At 37.7% G+C, this 13,263-nt stretch overlaps 1 protein-coding gene across 21 annotated transcripts in view; it reads left to right on the top strand.

The window, feature by feature from the left end:
- The window catches only part of PSD3 (pleckstrin and Sec7 domain containing 3), a 785,560-nt gene that overhangs the window by 740,851 nt on the left and 31,446 nt on the right, over positions 1-13,263 (top strand). Inside the window, exon 21 of one of the 21 annotated variants that reach the window (XM_045055442.1) lies at positions 5,520-5,622. The exons of 19 other annotated variants lie outside the window; for them this stretch is intronic. In XM_045055442.1, coding sequence (XP_044911377.1) covers positions 5,520-5,622 — 103 coding nt within the window. Of the gene's footprint in view, positions 1-2,710; positions 4,570-5,519; positions 5,623-13,263 lie in introns of those variants that run through there. One more of the 21 variants, XM_045055441.1, reaches the window with a different exon arrangement.

Raw genomic sequence — 13,263 nt, 5'->3', positions numbered from 1 at the left:
TTGTTGAGGGCTGTTTTGTGTCCCAGTATGTGGTCTATTCTGGAGAACATGCCATGTGCACTGGAAAAGAATGTATATTCTGCTACTTTAGGATGAAGTGTTCTGAATATATCTGTTAAGTCCATCTGGTCCCATGTGTCACTCAAAGCCATTGTTTCCTTGTTGATTTTCTGATTAGATGATCTGTCCATTGCTGTGAGTGGGGTGTTGAAGTCTCCCACTATTATGGTTATTATCAATGAGTTTCTTTATGTTTGTGATTAATTGATTTATATATTTGGGTGCTTCACATTTGGAGCATAAATGTTTACAATTGTTAGGTCTTCTTGGTGGATAGACCCCATAATTATTATATAATGCCCTTCTTTATCTCTTGTTACAGTCTTTATTTTAAATTCTAGATTGTCTGACATAAGTATGGCTATTCCGGCTTTCTTTTGTCGACAATTAGCATGATAGATGGTTCTCCATCTCCTTACTTTCAATCTGAAAGTGTCTTTAGGTCCAAAGTGGGTATCTTGTAAACAGCATATAGGTGGATCTTTTCTCCTTACCCATTCTGTTACTCCATGTCTTTTGATTGTATTATTTAGTCCATCGACCTTTAGAGTGAGTACTGAAAGATATGAATTTATTGCCATTATGTTGCTTGTAGAGTTGGAGTTTCTGGTGGTGTTCTCTGGTCCTTTCTAGTCTTTGTTGCTTTTGTATGTATGTATGTATGTCTTTTCTCCCCTGAGAGAGTCCCCCTTATATATTCTTGCAGGGCTGGTTTAGTGGTCACAAACTCCTTTAATTTTTGTCTGGGAAACTTTTAATCCCTCCTCTTATTTTGAATGACAGTCTTGCTGGATAAAGAATTCTTGCTGCATTTTTTTCCAATTTAGTACATTAAATATAATCTGCCACTCCTTTCTGGCCTGCCAAGTTTCTGTGGATAGGTCTGCTGCAAACCTGATTTGTCTTCCCTTGTAGGTTAAGGACTTTTTTCCCCTTGCTGCTTTCATGAGTCTCTCCTTGACTGAGTATTTTGTGAATTTGACTATGATATGCCTTGTTGATGGTCAGTTTTTGGTGAATCTAATGGGAGTCCTCTGTGCTTCCTGGATTTTTATATCTGTGTCTTTCCCCAAGTTAGGAAAGTTTTCTGCTATGATTTGCTCACATAACCCTTCTACTCCTTTTTCTGTGTCTTCATCTTCTGGGACCCCTATGATTCTAACGTTGCGCTTTTTTAAGGAGTCACTGATTTCTGTAATTCTTAAATTGTGCTCTTTTGCATTAGTCTCCCTCTTTTTTTCAGTTTCATTATTCTCTGTGAGGTTGTCCTCTTTATCGCTGATTCGCTGCTCTGCCTCATCCATCCTTGCTGCTGTGGCAACCATTTGAGATTGCAGCTCAGTTATAACATTTTTTATTTCATCCTGACTAGCTTTTACTTCTTTTATCTCCACAGAAAGTGTCTAATCTATTTTAGACTCCAGCTAGTATTCTTATTATTATGATTCTAAATTCTGGTTCAGACATCTTGTATCTGTGTTGGTTAAGTCCCTGACTATCGTTTCTTCCTGCTTTTTCTTTTGGGGTGAATTCATGAATTTCATCATTTTGAAGGAAGAAAAGGAATTAATGAGGTAGAAAAATTAAAATAAAAATATTAAAATTAAAAAATTAAAAACACACACAAAAATCAAATAAATGATTCTAAATCATAGGTGTGTTTTTGTCTGGGTGTTGACAGGGGCTTGATTAGAGAGAAATGTGGGGAGGGGAAGGAAATCATTTGAAAATTTGAAAAAATGAATACAGTGAAATAGAATAAAATGAAATGATGGAAGTAAAATAGAATTTGAAAAATTTACAAAAAAGTAAAAAATATATAGCATAAAAAAATTAAAAGTATTTTTAATAAAAATTGAAAATAAAAATATTTTTTTCTTTCTGTATTCAAGAAGAAGAAAAGAAATGAAAAAGAGAAAATAAAATTGAATAGATGGACCAGTGAGCAGACTGAAATAAGATTGAAATTACTTCATTTTCCCCTAGAAGTCAAACTATGAAGCGCTTTATAATCCATTAACTAAGCAGGCAGAGAGACTTTTGGTGTTCCTGAAGAGCGAGGTTGGCCCAGTTGGGTGGGACTTAGTGTAATGGCTCTGTTTCCCACTAGATGGCGCTGCTTAGCTTACTGGGGTGGATTGTTGTGGCGCTTGTAGGTGTGTATGTGGATGCGCAGGAAGGGTGAAAATGGCATCACCCAGGTACCCAGTCTCTGCTATCAGAACTCTGTTCTCCCCAATCAGCAATCGTGCACCTGTCCTTTGTCTCCAGCTTCTGTCCACTCCCCACTTTTACACTGTCCCTGAGCAAGCCCCAGGCAACACCTCCCTCCTGAGTTTTATCTCAGATGTGGCTGTTTTCCCAACCCCTTACTTCTGAGGGACTGCAGCTTTGACCTATTCTGCCCCTCTGTGGGAGGGTCTCACTGAGTAATGGATGGGTGCCAGCCATACCCAGGAGCATTTGCGGGACCATGCTGCTGCCGATGCCCAGAGACTGTGGCTGGGTGCCAGCCCACCCCAGAAAAAGTTCACGTGATCGTGTGGCAGCAGCACTTCAGGGATTATGGAAAATCACAACACACATCTGGCACCAGACTTCACCCTTAACAACCTTGTTCCAGTACCAGTGAATGTGGTTGTTTTCCCAGGTCCACTGGTGCCTTTACCTGGCCGGGGAGGGTGGGGGCACACAGCCTCTACGAAATGTCTTCCCAGCAGGGGAACTGACTCTCCCCATGTGGCCTGAAGACCCCCAGACTTTACTCTGCTCCTGAGGATTTGTCCTTCTCACCAGAGCACCACCAGGTATCGAACTGCAGAGTTTCAGTCTTTGCACCCCCCCCCCATTCAGAGTCTTAATGAAATTTAAACCCTCTCCTTTCTCCTTTCTCCCTTTTTAGTTCAGTCCTTGCAGCTGTTTCCACTTTTCCACTTTGTCTCCAGCTGCTTTTTGTGGGGGGATTTCCCATATTCTCCCCCCAACTCCGTCCTCTCTTCACATGCAAAAACAACTCCCTGCCCTCTGCGGCTTCACTCTACCCCCAGTTCACTTCTCCCCACCACATACCTGCTGAGTTCTGTGGTTCAGATTGTGCAGATTGTTGGCTTAATCCTCAAATCAGTTTTCTAGGTGTGCAGGATGGTTTAATGTTGATCTGGCTGTATTTCATGAACACAAGATGCAAGAAAAACTTCCATGCTGTTCTGCCAACTTGGCTCCTCCTTCCTCACATATTCTAGAAGAATATGTATGGTTTTGATGTAAGAGTTTTAAATTTTAAGTTGTTGATCTGAGATGAAGAGTCTTTTAAGTTGGGGTGCTGGACAGGCTATTGAGATTGTGTAGGTGTTTCTAGTTAAAAATTACTCAATAGACTTATAATGAAAATATAAACTGTTCTTTAATTTTTTCTGGAAATATTAGGAAAAAAGCCATATGCAAGCCAAGAGATGTTTGCTATAGGAATTTTCAGCACAGCATTCTTTGGAAGACTAGAAATTGGCTCTATTTGTGTCATAGACATTTTTCAGGAACACTCAATAATTTGTCTACTTATGTTCCTCCTTGAGGTTCTGCTCACACACACAGCAAGGAATGTGCAAGGTGCTTTCACAGCAGGTTTCTTCCCTGACCAGGTCTGGCCTTTGGCAAAATTGTGAAATAAGTAAACCATGGCTGGTTTTCCCATTTGCCTTTAGTGTCCTATTCCCCCTTTTCCTCCCAAGAATCAGTATTGTGTCTTCTTTCATATATGTTGTTTCTAAGTAGCTGTCACCTATTTAGAGAATCCCGGAAGGTTTACAGCTGGAAAGTGGCCCCACCCCCTCATTCTGCCTATGTGGAACCTGAGACCTGGAGGGAGCAAGGGACTTAGACAAGGTATGGTTGCTTGGTGTTCTGACTCCACTGGTTGGAAGATGCTTTATCAAGACAAGCTCAAAATTGGACACAGAACCAGTAAGATGGTAGCTTATGGTACTTCCCATTTAAAGGGACATTTGAACTGAGAATACAGAATGTGTAAAACCACTTTAAGCTCAAAAGGCAATTAATAAATCTCAGGGATGAAATGTCATGGGAGATTAGTGGGGAAGGCATTTTAAAGCCAAAGTCTTTCAAAGCCTCCTCAAACCTACTTTAAATGTTTCCTGGAAAGACTGACCCTGTTTCCCTATGACCCTTTTTGGAGCTGTGAGTCTGGCAAACAAGTTGTAGTGAAGACTCTGGGAATGTGCTGCTGAGGGTTACCTTGTATGACTTTAGGGAATTCCAACATAAGCAGAAGTATAAACAAAATATAAACCAAAAGATTAACAGCATGACTTATAAAAATGTCACCATAACAGACTAAACTTTTGTTTTAGATGTGAGCTTCTTATGGAAAAGTTTGGTGAGGGACAAGAGGGACAAACTTTTCTTTTAATGTTTTTATTTATTTTAGAGACAATGAGAAAGCACAAGTTACAGAGGGGCAGAGGGACAGCGAGACAGGATCCAAAGTGGGGTTGGAGCTGACAGCACAGAGCCAATGCGGGGCTCAAACTTACAAACTCTAAGATCATGACCTGAGCTGAAGTCAGATGCTGAGCCAACTAAGCCACCCAGGCATCCCAAGAGACAAACTTTTATTCCACAAGAGTTAAATTTAATTATTTGTCCAGATTAATCTCTAGCTCAAATTACTTACCTTGAGTTTGTAGAAATTTGACATCATATCCCTGTGTTTCAAAAGAAAATATCTTTTCCATTTTTTTAAAGCAAACATTTTAATATTTTTTAACTTTTTAATTTCATTTTTGAGAGACAGAGCATGAATGGGGGAAGAGCAGAGAAAGAGGGAGAGACAGAATCTGAAGCAGGCTCCAGGCTCTGAGCTGTCAGCACAGAGCCTGATGCAGGGCTCAAACCCATGTGCTGTGAGATCATGACCTGAGCCCAAGTCAGGCACTTAACTGACTGAGCGACCCAGGCACCCCTAAAGCAAACATTTTAATCCCATTAACCCGGAGTGAATTTTCTTTTACAGTTAACTTTATACTTGTCTGCTGTCAAATCCCTCACACAAGGCCAAGTTGTGTAGAGCCATTGGGAATAGGCATAACTGGAGCCCCCAGAGCCAGAAGGCTTGTGGATGACAGTTCTCTGTGGGATTGCCCCATTGGTGGATTGGAACTAAACAATTGGAACTAAACACTTCTTAAATATTCCACAGAGAAAATAAAATGTGTACTATTTTCTAAGTAAGTTTTTGGGCTTTTAAATTAAGAATTTTGAGTTAAATTTTTTAAAAAGAAATCTGTGTACTAATACAGACTGAACTTATAGAAAGGGTTTGAGAGCTAGATAAACAAAGAAAGAGAGAGGTAGCAGTGTTTTAAAAATTATTTCTCAGCAGAAATCAAGGAATTAAGGTATATTCTCCTTAACAACCCAAGTGTTTTTCTTTTCCACCAAAGATGGAGTTGTTGTCCTGCAAAAATAAAAAGCAGTACAGGGGATCCGCCGTCTCATTCCTGGAAGCCAGGTGGGCCCTGAGGAGGGCAGTAGCAGGACCAGAAGGTAGGAGAGGGTCCAATGATGGCCATTCAGCTCTCCTTTCTTTCTAAATGACCCACGGAAGAGCTCTTTAGAAGCAGTGTATTAGGGCTGAGTTACCACCTGGCAAAGATGAAATGCCATAGGAATATCTGGGCTGGGAGGCCCAAGAGCAAAAGAATGGAGACAATGAAGCTCTATAAATCCAGTCCTTGTTGTCTATATTAAAGCCCTCTGACCTCTTCCACTTATTATTATATAAAAGCAAGGTTTTTGTTTTAAAATTTTTTGAAATAGAAGTCACAAATTCCATTTAGAGAACAATAGAGCCAAACAGTAGACTGAAATGGAAAAATGGAATTCAAGTTTCCTCACATTTTCCCAGAAACCCACAAATACAAACTATACAAATTGAAATGTGTGTATTTGCTATATTTAGGCAGTGGGTTACCACTACATGCTAAAGCCTAATATGGCAGTAACATAGGGAAAAAATTCTTTTAAAAATTTATTTTTTTTTAAATGTTAAGTCCTAGCATAGCTTTCAGATAAGAACTTACAGAAAGCTGTCTTGAATGTAATTGCTGTCTTAAGTTAGCAGTTAGTAGTTGATGAGCCAGCTTTTCAAGGAGAAAGTCTCTCAAATCAATTCTACCATAATTCCATAGAATGAAAAGTAGAGATGAACAGTATTTATTTGAAAAGCAGTTACTTCAAGAGTTCCTTCTTGCATTGTTTGCTTGTTTTTAGTTTTTAGTTTATTTGCTTTTCATTGTAAAAATCTAGTAGTGTTTTGCTATGTACATGACATTATTGATTTTCTCCTCATTTCATTTTAAAATGGCCTTTTACCCTTCCTGTGTGAGAAAGGGAAATGTCAGGAGAAAATGTGTTCAGGATTTGATTGCTAGAGCAGTGAGGTCCGAATGTAAAAGGCAATATTAAGTTAAAATTTCCAGCACAGTGTTATTTTCATTCAGATTGTTACTGCTGTATTCATGTATCAGAAATCAAAAGGAGACAGTGTACTGTTAAATGAAATAAATGGTATGCAGAGCTCAAGAGAAAATAAACTGTTTGATCAGATACATGTAAATTTATGTGTGGATCTGATTAAACTTCTTTTCAAATAAAATCAATACTTGGGTTTTTGTTTTGTTTTGTTTGTTTTGTTTTTGTTTCTTTTAGAAGGCAGTTAACATTCAACCTAAGCAACAGCTCGCTTCCCTTAGACATGATATTTTTCATTCCTCCCTAGTAGGCATTGCTGCTAGTGAAAAGGGATATTGTTTTCCACACACTGGGAAGTATTGTTATAGGTAATTAAAAACCAACTGTTTAGGGGCGCCTGGGTGGCTCAGTTGTCTAAGCATCCAACTTCAGCTCAGGTCATGATCTTGTGGTCTGTGGGTTCGAGCCCCACATCAGGCTCTGTGCTGACATTTCAGAGCCTGGAACCTGCCTCAGATTCTGTGTTTCCCTCTCTCTCTCTGCCCCTACCATGCTCATGCTGTGTCTCTCTCACTCTCAAAAATGAATAAATGGTAAAAAAATTAAAAGACAAACTGTTTAATAAGCTAATATAGCAAACAATAAAAAAAAGTCATCAGGAGGTTACAGACTGAAAAAAGAACTTTGTTTTTGTAGAAAAAGTAGCCATTAATCATATGAATTTTGTTTGGTTGTTGATGGTCACAGAAGTCTTCATGAAAATAGCAAATCTTAAGAATAAAATGAAAGGAGAGAGCTTACTGAATAGACAAAGTCACAAAAACAATGTGTAGATGCTTTTCTGTAGGGAGTAGCTATTGGACTTGTATTTGATAAAATCCCATCTCAAATTATTTTGATAGCTAATCTATTCACACTGTTGGAGAATTCCTAAGGACAGAAGCTGAGCATATTGCCTAGAAATTTCTTAGAAGTTATCTGAGAATGAATCAGCATAAACTAAGACAAAAATTTTAGTAACTTGGCCAAAGGCAGCAAACTGTCCCTGAGGTACATCTTCTTATTCTCAAAATTTCTTTGCCCTTCTTAATGAAAGAAACATACCTGAAAGTGCTACATAACAAAGAGTGAATAATAATTTAGGAAAATTAAAAAATGCCATACTTATTAGTTAGTGTCAGTGTCAGCAGCAGTCCACCTGACCCCAAGACTAGTCTTTTCACTGCCACAGGGCTTCTCACTCAGTTTTTGTATCCCATCTCATTTTTTTAGACTTTTTAAAACTTTTTTATTTGTTTGTTTTGAGAGAGAGCATGCACAAAAGCAGGGGAGGGGCAGAGAGAGAAGGAGAGAGAGAATCCCAGGCAGGCTCTTCACGCTGCCAGCACAGAGCCAGCCATAGGGCTCAGTGGATCATACAAACTATGAGATCATGACCTGAGCAGAAATCAAATGTCGGACTCTTAACCAGTTGAGCCATCCAGGCACCCCATATATCCCATCTCATTTTCAACTTGCCCTACCTGAAGTATATTAACTCTTGCATAAGGATTACTTTGTGGCATGAAATTATATTAAAACATTCAGTTTTCTGTTGTTTCTTCCCTTTTTTACCATCTGGTTATCAACATTATGTCAGAGTGAGAGTATAAAATTTTAATATTGTTATTATTTACTGTCAACAGCAGATTCCCTCCTGTATTAATGTTGACAAGGATACTACTCTCAGACCTAGGGAGTCTAATTTCTTCATTTAGTATCAAAGTAGTTACCCACAGGTAAATATGATCCTGATACGTTACATGTAAGTTACATGTAAGAATGATCAGGCAGGAGAATTCAGATATAAATGACCATTGAAAACTCCTTATTTTTATAATGGATGCTTTTGTTAGAAGGTCAAAGTAGAAGCTGCTGTTCATGTCAGAATGAGATCTAGTAACTATCCAAATAAAGAACCACATAGTGATCCCATTTCTCACTTTATTTAGTGAGCTCAAAGTGGGTAGTAAAAATTGGGTCTTCATTTACTGCTATATGAGATGCTCAGAAAATATGTCTATGTTTTAAGAACCTCAAAAATATCACACAAACTATTTTTTTTCTTTGCAGAGGGAGGGAAAGAGACAACCCCTGTTTTAAGCATAGCAACCTGCCTGCCATTGCACAGTGCAGGGTTTGCCCTGCATGTCAACATGACAGCCATGGTCAAGTAAATGTGGACATGGGGAGAATATGCACAAGTCTTTGCTGAGTAGAGGCTCATGAGTCTCAGTACTGCTCCACAGGGTCAGCCCTGTGCCTTAGTGTTTTTGTGGAAAACATGGGAATGGTAGAACACTGAAGATTTAAGTATGTCCTTAGGGGTTACTGACTTAGGAATTCATCAGACATCTACTTCTATGTTTATATATGTATCATTTTTATTTTTATAGGATTTCCCATATTAGGAGCTCAAAGTAAGTGAGATTTTATTGAGAAAATTTATTTTTTCATATTTATTCCCTCTTTCCATTCATACATTTAACATATATTCAGTGTATACTATGTGTTCTCTGTTCTGGAGATACATTAGTAAGCAAAGGCAAAGTCCTTACCCTCATGTGATTGCATTCTAGTACTGGCAGAAAAAAGATGAACAGCATTCTTTATACGTTAAATATAAGCCTGAGAGAAATACTAAGGAGAAAAATAAAGTAGTAAATAGCAGTAAGAGTAGGCATTGCAGGGCACCTGGGTGATGCAGTCAGTTAAGCATCCGACTTTTGATTTTGGCACAGGTCATGATCTCGTGATTTGTAGGATAAAGCCCCACATCAGGCTCTGTGCTGACAGTGTGGAGCCTGCTTGGGTTTCCCTCACTCTCTCTCCCCTTCCCTGCTCACTCTCTCTCTCTCTCAAAATAGATAAGTAAACATTTTTTAAAAAGAGTAGGCTTTGCTATTTCTAGGCCATTTTGAGGATTTGAGGTTGAGAAGGATTTTTAAGGATGAGAAACCACTGGAGAATTTTGAGCAGTGATGACATGCTCCACCTTATGTTAACATCCATTCATGATGAAAACTTCCAACAAAGTGGTTAAGTAGGAAATATACCCTCAACTTTATAAAGGCCATATATGACAAATACTGACAAACAATTGACGTGGTACTCAGTGGTAAGAGGCTGAAAGCTTTGCCTCTAAGATCAGGAAGAAGACAAGGATTCTCAGTCTTGCCACTTTTATTCTACACAGTATTAGACACAACAATCAGATGAGGAAAACAAAAGGCATCTTGTAAGAAATGTAAAAAAGAAGTAAAACTATCACTTTTTGCAGATTGACATGATAGCAAATATAGAAAACACTAAAGACTCCACCAAAGCACTACTGGATCCAATAAATGAGTTCAGAAAAGTTGTAGGATACAAAATTAATATCAAAAATCCATTGTGTTTCTATATACTAGTAAACTACCAGAAAGAGAAAAATTATTTCAAAAACTCCCATTTGCAATTGCATTAAACAGACTAAAATAAAATACCTATGAATAAATGTAACCAAGAAGAGGAAAGATCTGTACTCTGAAAACTATAAAACGTAGATAAAAGAAATTGAATGACACAAATAAGATATGGAATGCTCACGGATTGGAAGAATTGTTACTTGTAAACAATGGCTCAATTCAATCTACAGATTCAATGAATTCCCTATCAAAATACCAGTAGTTCTGTGTGTCTGTTTTTGTGCCAGAACCATACTGTCTTGACAGTTACAGCTTTGTAGTACAGCTTGAGATCCAAAATTGTGAAGCCTCCAGCTTTGGTTTTCTTTTTCTTTTACTTTTTTTAAAAGCTATTTATTTATTTATGTATTTATATATTTATTTATTCTTTATAACAAGAGGATGCAAGTAAGCGAGAGGTAGAAAGACAAGTGGAGCTCACCTGAAGCAGGGCTTCAGCTCACCCAAACCAGGGCTCATGCTTAGCCAATGCAAGGCTCAAACTCATGAACTGTGAGGTCATGATCTGAGCCAAAGTCATTTGCTTAACTGAATGAGTCACCCAGGTGTCCCTGGTTTTCTGTTTCAACATTACTTTGGCAATTCAGGGTTTTTTCTAATCCCATACAAATTTTAGAATTCTTTGTTGTATGTCTGTGAATAATGCTGGTGTTATTTCGATAAGGATTGCATTGAATATGTAGATTTCTTGAGGTAGTTTTGACATTTTAACAATATTTGTTGTTCCAATCCATTGGCATGAAATGTTTTTTTTTCCATTTTTTTTTGTGTCTTCTTCAATTTCTTTCATAAGCTTTCTATAGTTTTCAGTGTACAGATCTTCTACCCCTTTGGTTAGGGTTATTTGGTTATTCCTAGATATTTTATGGTTTCCACTGCAGTGGGAAGTGGGATAGATTTTTCTATTTCGCTTTCTGCAGCTTCATTATTAGTGTATAGAAATACAACCAATTTCTGTATGTTAATTTTATATGCTCTGACTTTGCTGGATTCAAGTATCAGTTCTTGCAGTTTTTTGGTGGAGTCTTTCAGGTTTTTCACATAGAGTATCATGTTCTCTGTGAAAAGTGAAAGTTTGACTTCCTCCTTGCTGATTTGGATGCCTTTTATTTCTTTTTGTTGTCTGATTATTGAGGGTAGGACTTCAACACTGTGTGGAACAACAATGGTGAGAGTGGACATCCCTGTTGTGTTCCTGAGCTTAGGGGGAAAGCTCTAGGTTTTTCCCCATTGAGGATGATATAGTTGTGGGTATTTCATATATGGCCCTTATGATCTTGAGGTATGTTCCTTCTGTCCCTCTTTTCTTGAGTGTTTTTGTCAAGAAAAGATGCTGTATTTGTCAAATGTTTTTTATGCATCTATTAAGAGGATCATGTGGTTCTTACGATGTAACACGTTGATTGATTTGTGGAAATGGAACCAGCCCTGCAGCTGAGGAATAAATCCCACTTTATTGTGGTAAATAGTTCTCTTAATGTATTGTTGGATTCCATTGGCTAGTATCTTGTTGAGAGCTTTTGCATTCATTTTCATCAGGAGAATTGATCTGTAGTTCTCCTTTTTAGTGGGTCTTTGTCTGGTTTTGGAATCGAGGTAATGCTGGCCTCATGGAATGAGTTTGGAAGTTTTCCTTCCATTTCTATTTTTTGGAACGGTTTTGAAAGAATAGGTGTTAACTCTTCTTTAAATGTTTGGTAGAATTCCCCTGGAAAACCATCCAGTCCTGAACTCTTATTTGTTGGGAGATTTTTGATTACTTATTCAATTTCTTTACTGGTTATGGGTCTGTACAAATTTTCTGTCTTCCTGTTTCAGTTTTGGTAGTTTATATGTTTCTAGGAATTTGTCCATTTCTTCTAGATTGCCCAATTTATTGGCATATAATTGCTCATAATATTCTCTTATTATTGTTTGAATTTCTGTGGTGTTGGTTGTGATGTCTCCTCTTTCATACATGATGTTATTTATTTGGGTCCTTTTGCTTTTGGATCAGTCTGGCTAAGGACTTACCAATTTTGTTAATTTTTTCAAAGAACCAGCTCCTAGTTTCGTTGACCTGTTCTACTGTGTTTTGTTTTTGTTGTTGTTTTGTTTTGTTTTTTGTTTTTTGTTTTTGATTTCACTATCATTGATTTCTGCTCTGATCTTTATTATTTCCCTTCTGCTGGTTTTGGACTTTACATGTTGTTCTTTTTCTAGCTTCTTTAGGTGTAAGGTTAGATTGTGCATTTGAAACATTTCTTCCTTCTTTAAGAAAGCTTGGATTGTCATATACTTCTCTTTTATGACCACCTTTGCTGTATCCCAGAGGTTTTAGACTGTTGTGTTTTCATTTTCATTGGCTTCCATGTATTTTTTAATTTCCTCTTTAATGTATTGGTTAAGCCATTCATTCTTTAGTAGGATGTTCTTTAATTTCCAAGTATTTGTGGTCTTACCAAATAGTTTCATAGCATTGTGATCTGTAAATATACATGGTATGATATTGATATTTTTGTACTTATTGAGGGAGGGCTGATTTGTGACCCAGTATGTGATCTGTTCTGGAGAATGTTCCATGTGCACTCAAGAAGAATGTGCATTCTGCTACATTAGGATGAAATGTTCTGAGTATATCTGTTAAGTCCATCTGGCTCAGTGTGTCATTCAAAGCCATTGTTTCCTTGTTGATTTTCGGCTTAGGTGATCTGTCCATTGTTGTAAGTGGGATGTTAAAGTCCCCTACAATTATGGTATTATTACCAATGAGTTTCTTTATGTTTGTGATTGATTTATATATTTGGGTTTTCCATGTTGGAGGCATAAATATTTATAATTGTTAGATATTGGTGGATGGACCCCTTAATTATGATATAATGCCCTTCTTCATCTCTTGTTACAGTCTTTGTTTTAAAATCTAGTTTGTGAGGGGTGTCTGGGTGGCTCAGTCAGTTAAGTGTCCGACTTCAGCTCAGATCATGATCTCACAGTCCGTGAGTTTGAGCCCTGCATTTGTGCTGACAGCTCAAAGCCTGGAGCCTGCTTTGGATTCTTTGCCTCCCTCTCTCACTGCCTCTCCCCTGCTCGCTCTCTGTCTCTTTCAAAATAAACATTAAAAAATTTAAAAATTTGAAAAAATAAAAAAATAAAATCTAGTTTGTGAGATATAAGTATGGCTATTCCTGCTTTCTTTTGATGTCCATTAGCATGATAGTTGGTTCTCTAT

Source organism: Felis catus, chromosome B1 (genome assembly GCF_018350175.1).
Source record: "Felis catus isolate Fca126 chromosome B1, F.catus_Fca126_mat1.0, whole genome shotgun sequence".
In the NCBI taxonomy this organism is placed as follows: Eukaryota; Metazoa; Chordata; class Mammalia; order Carnivora; family Felidae; genus Felis; species Felis catus.
This window is presented reverse-complemented; position numbering and strand designations above follow the sequence as displayed.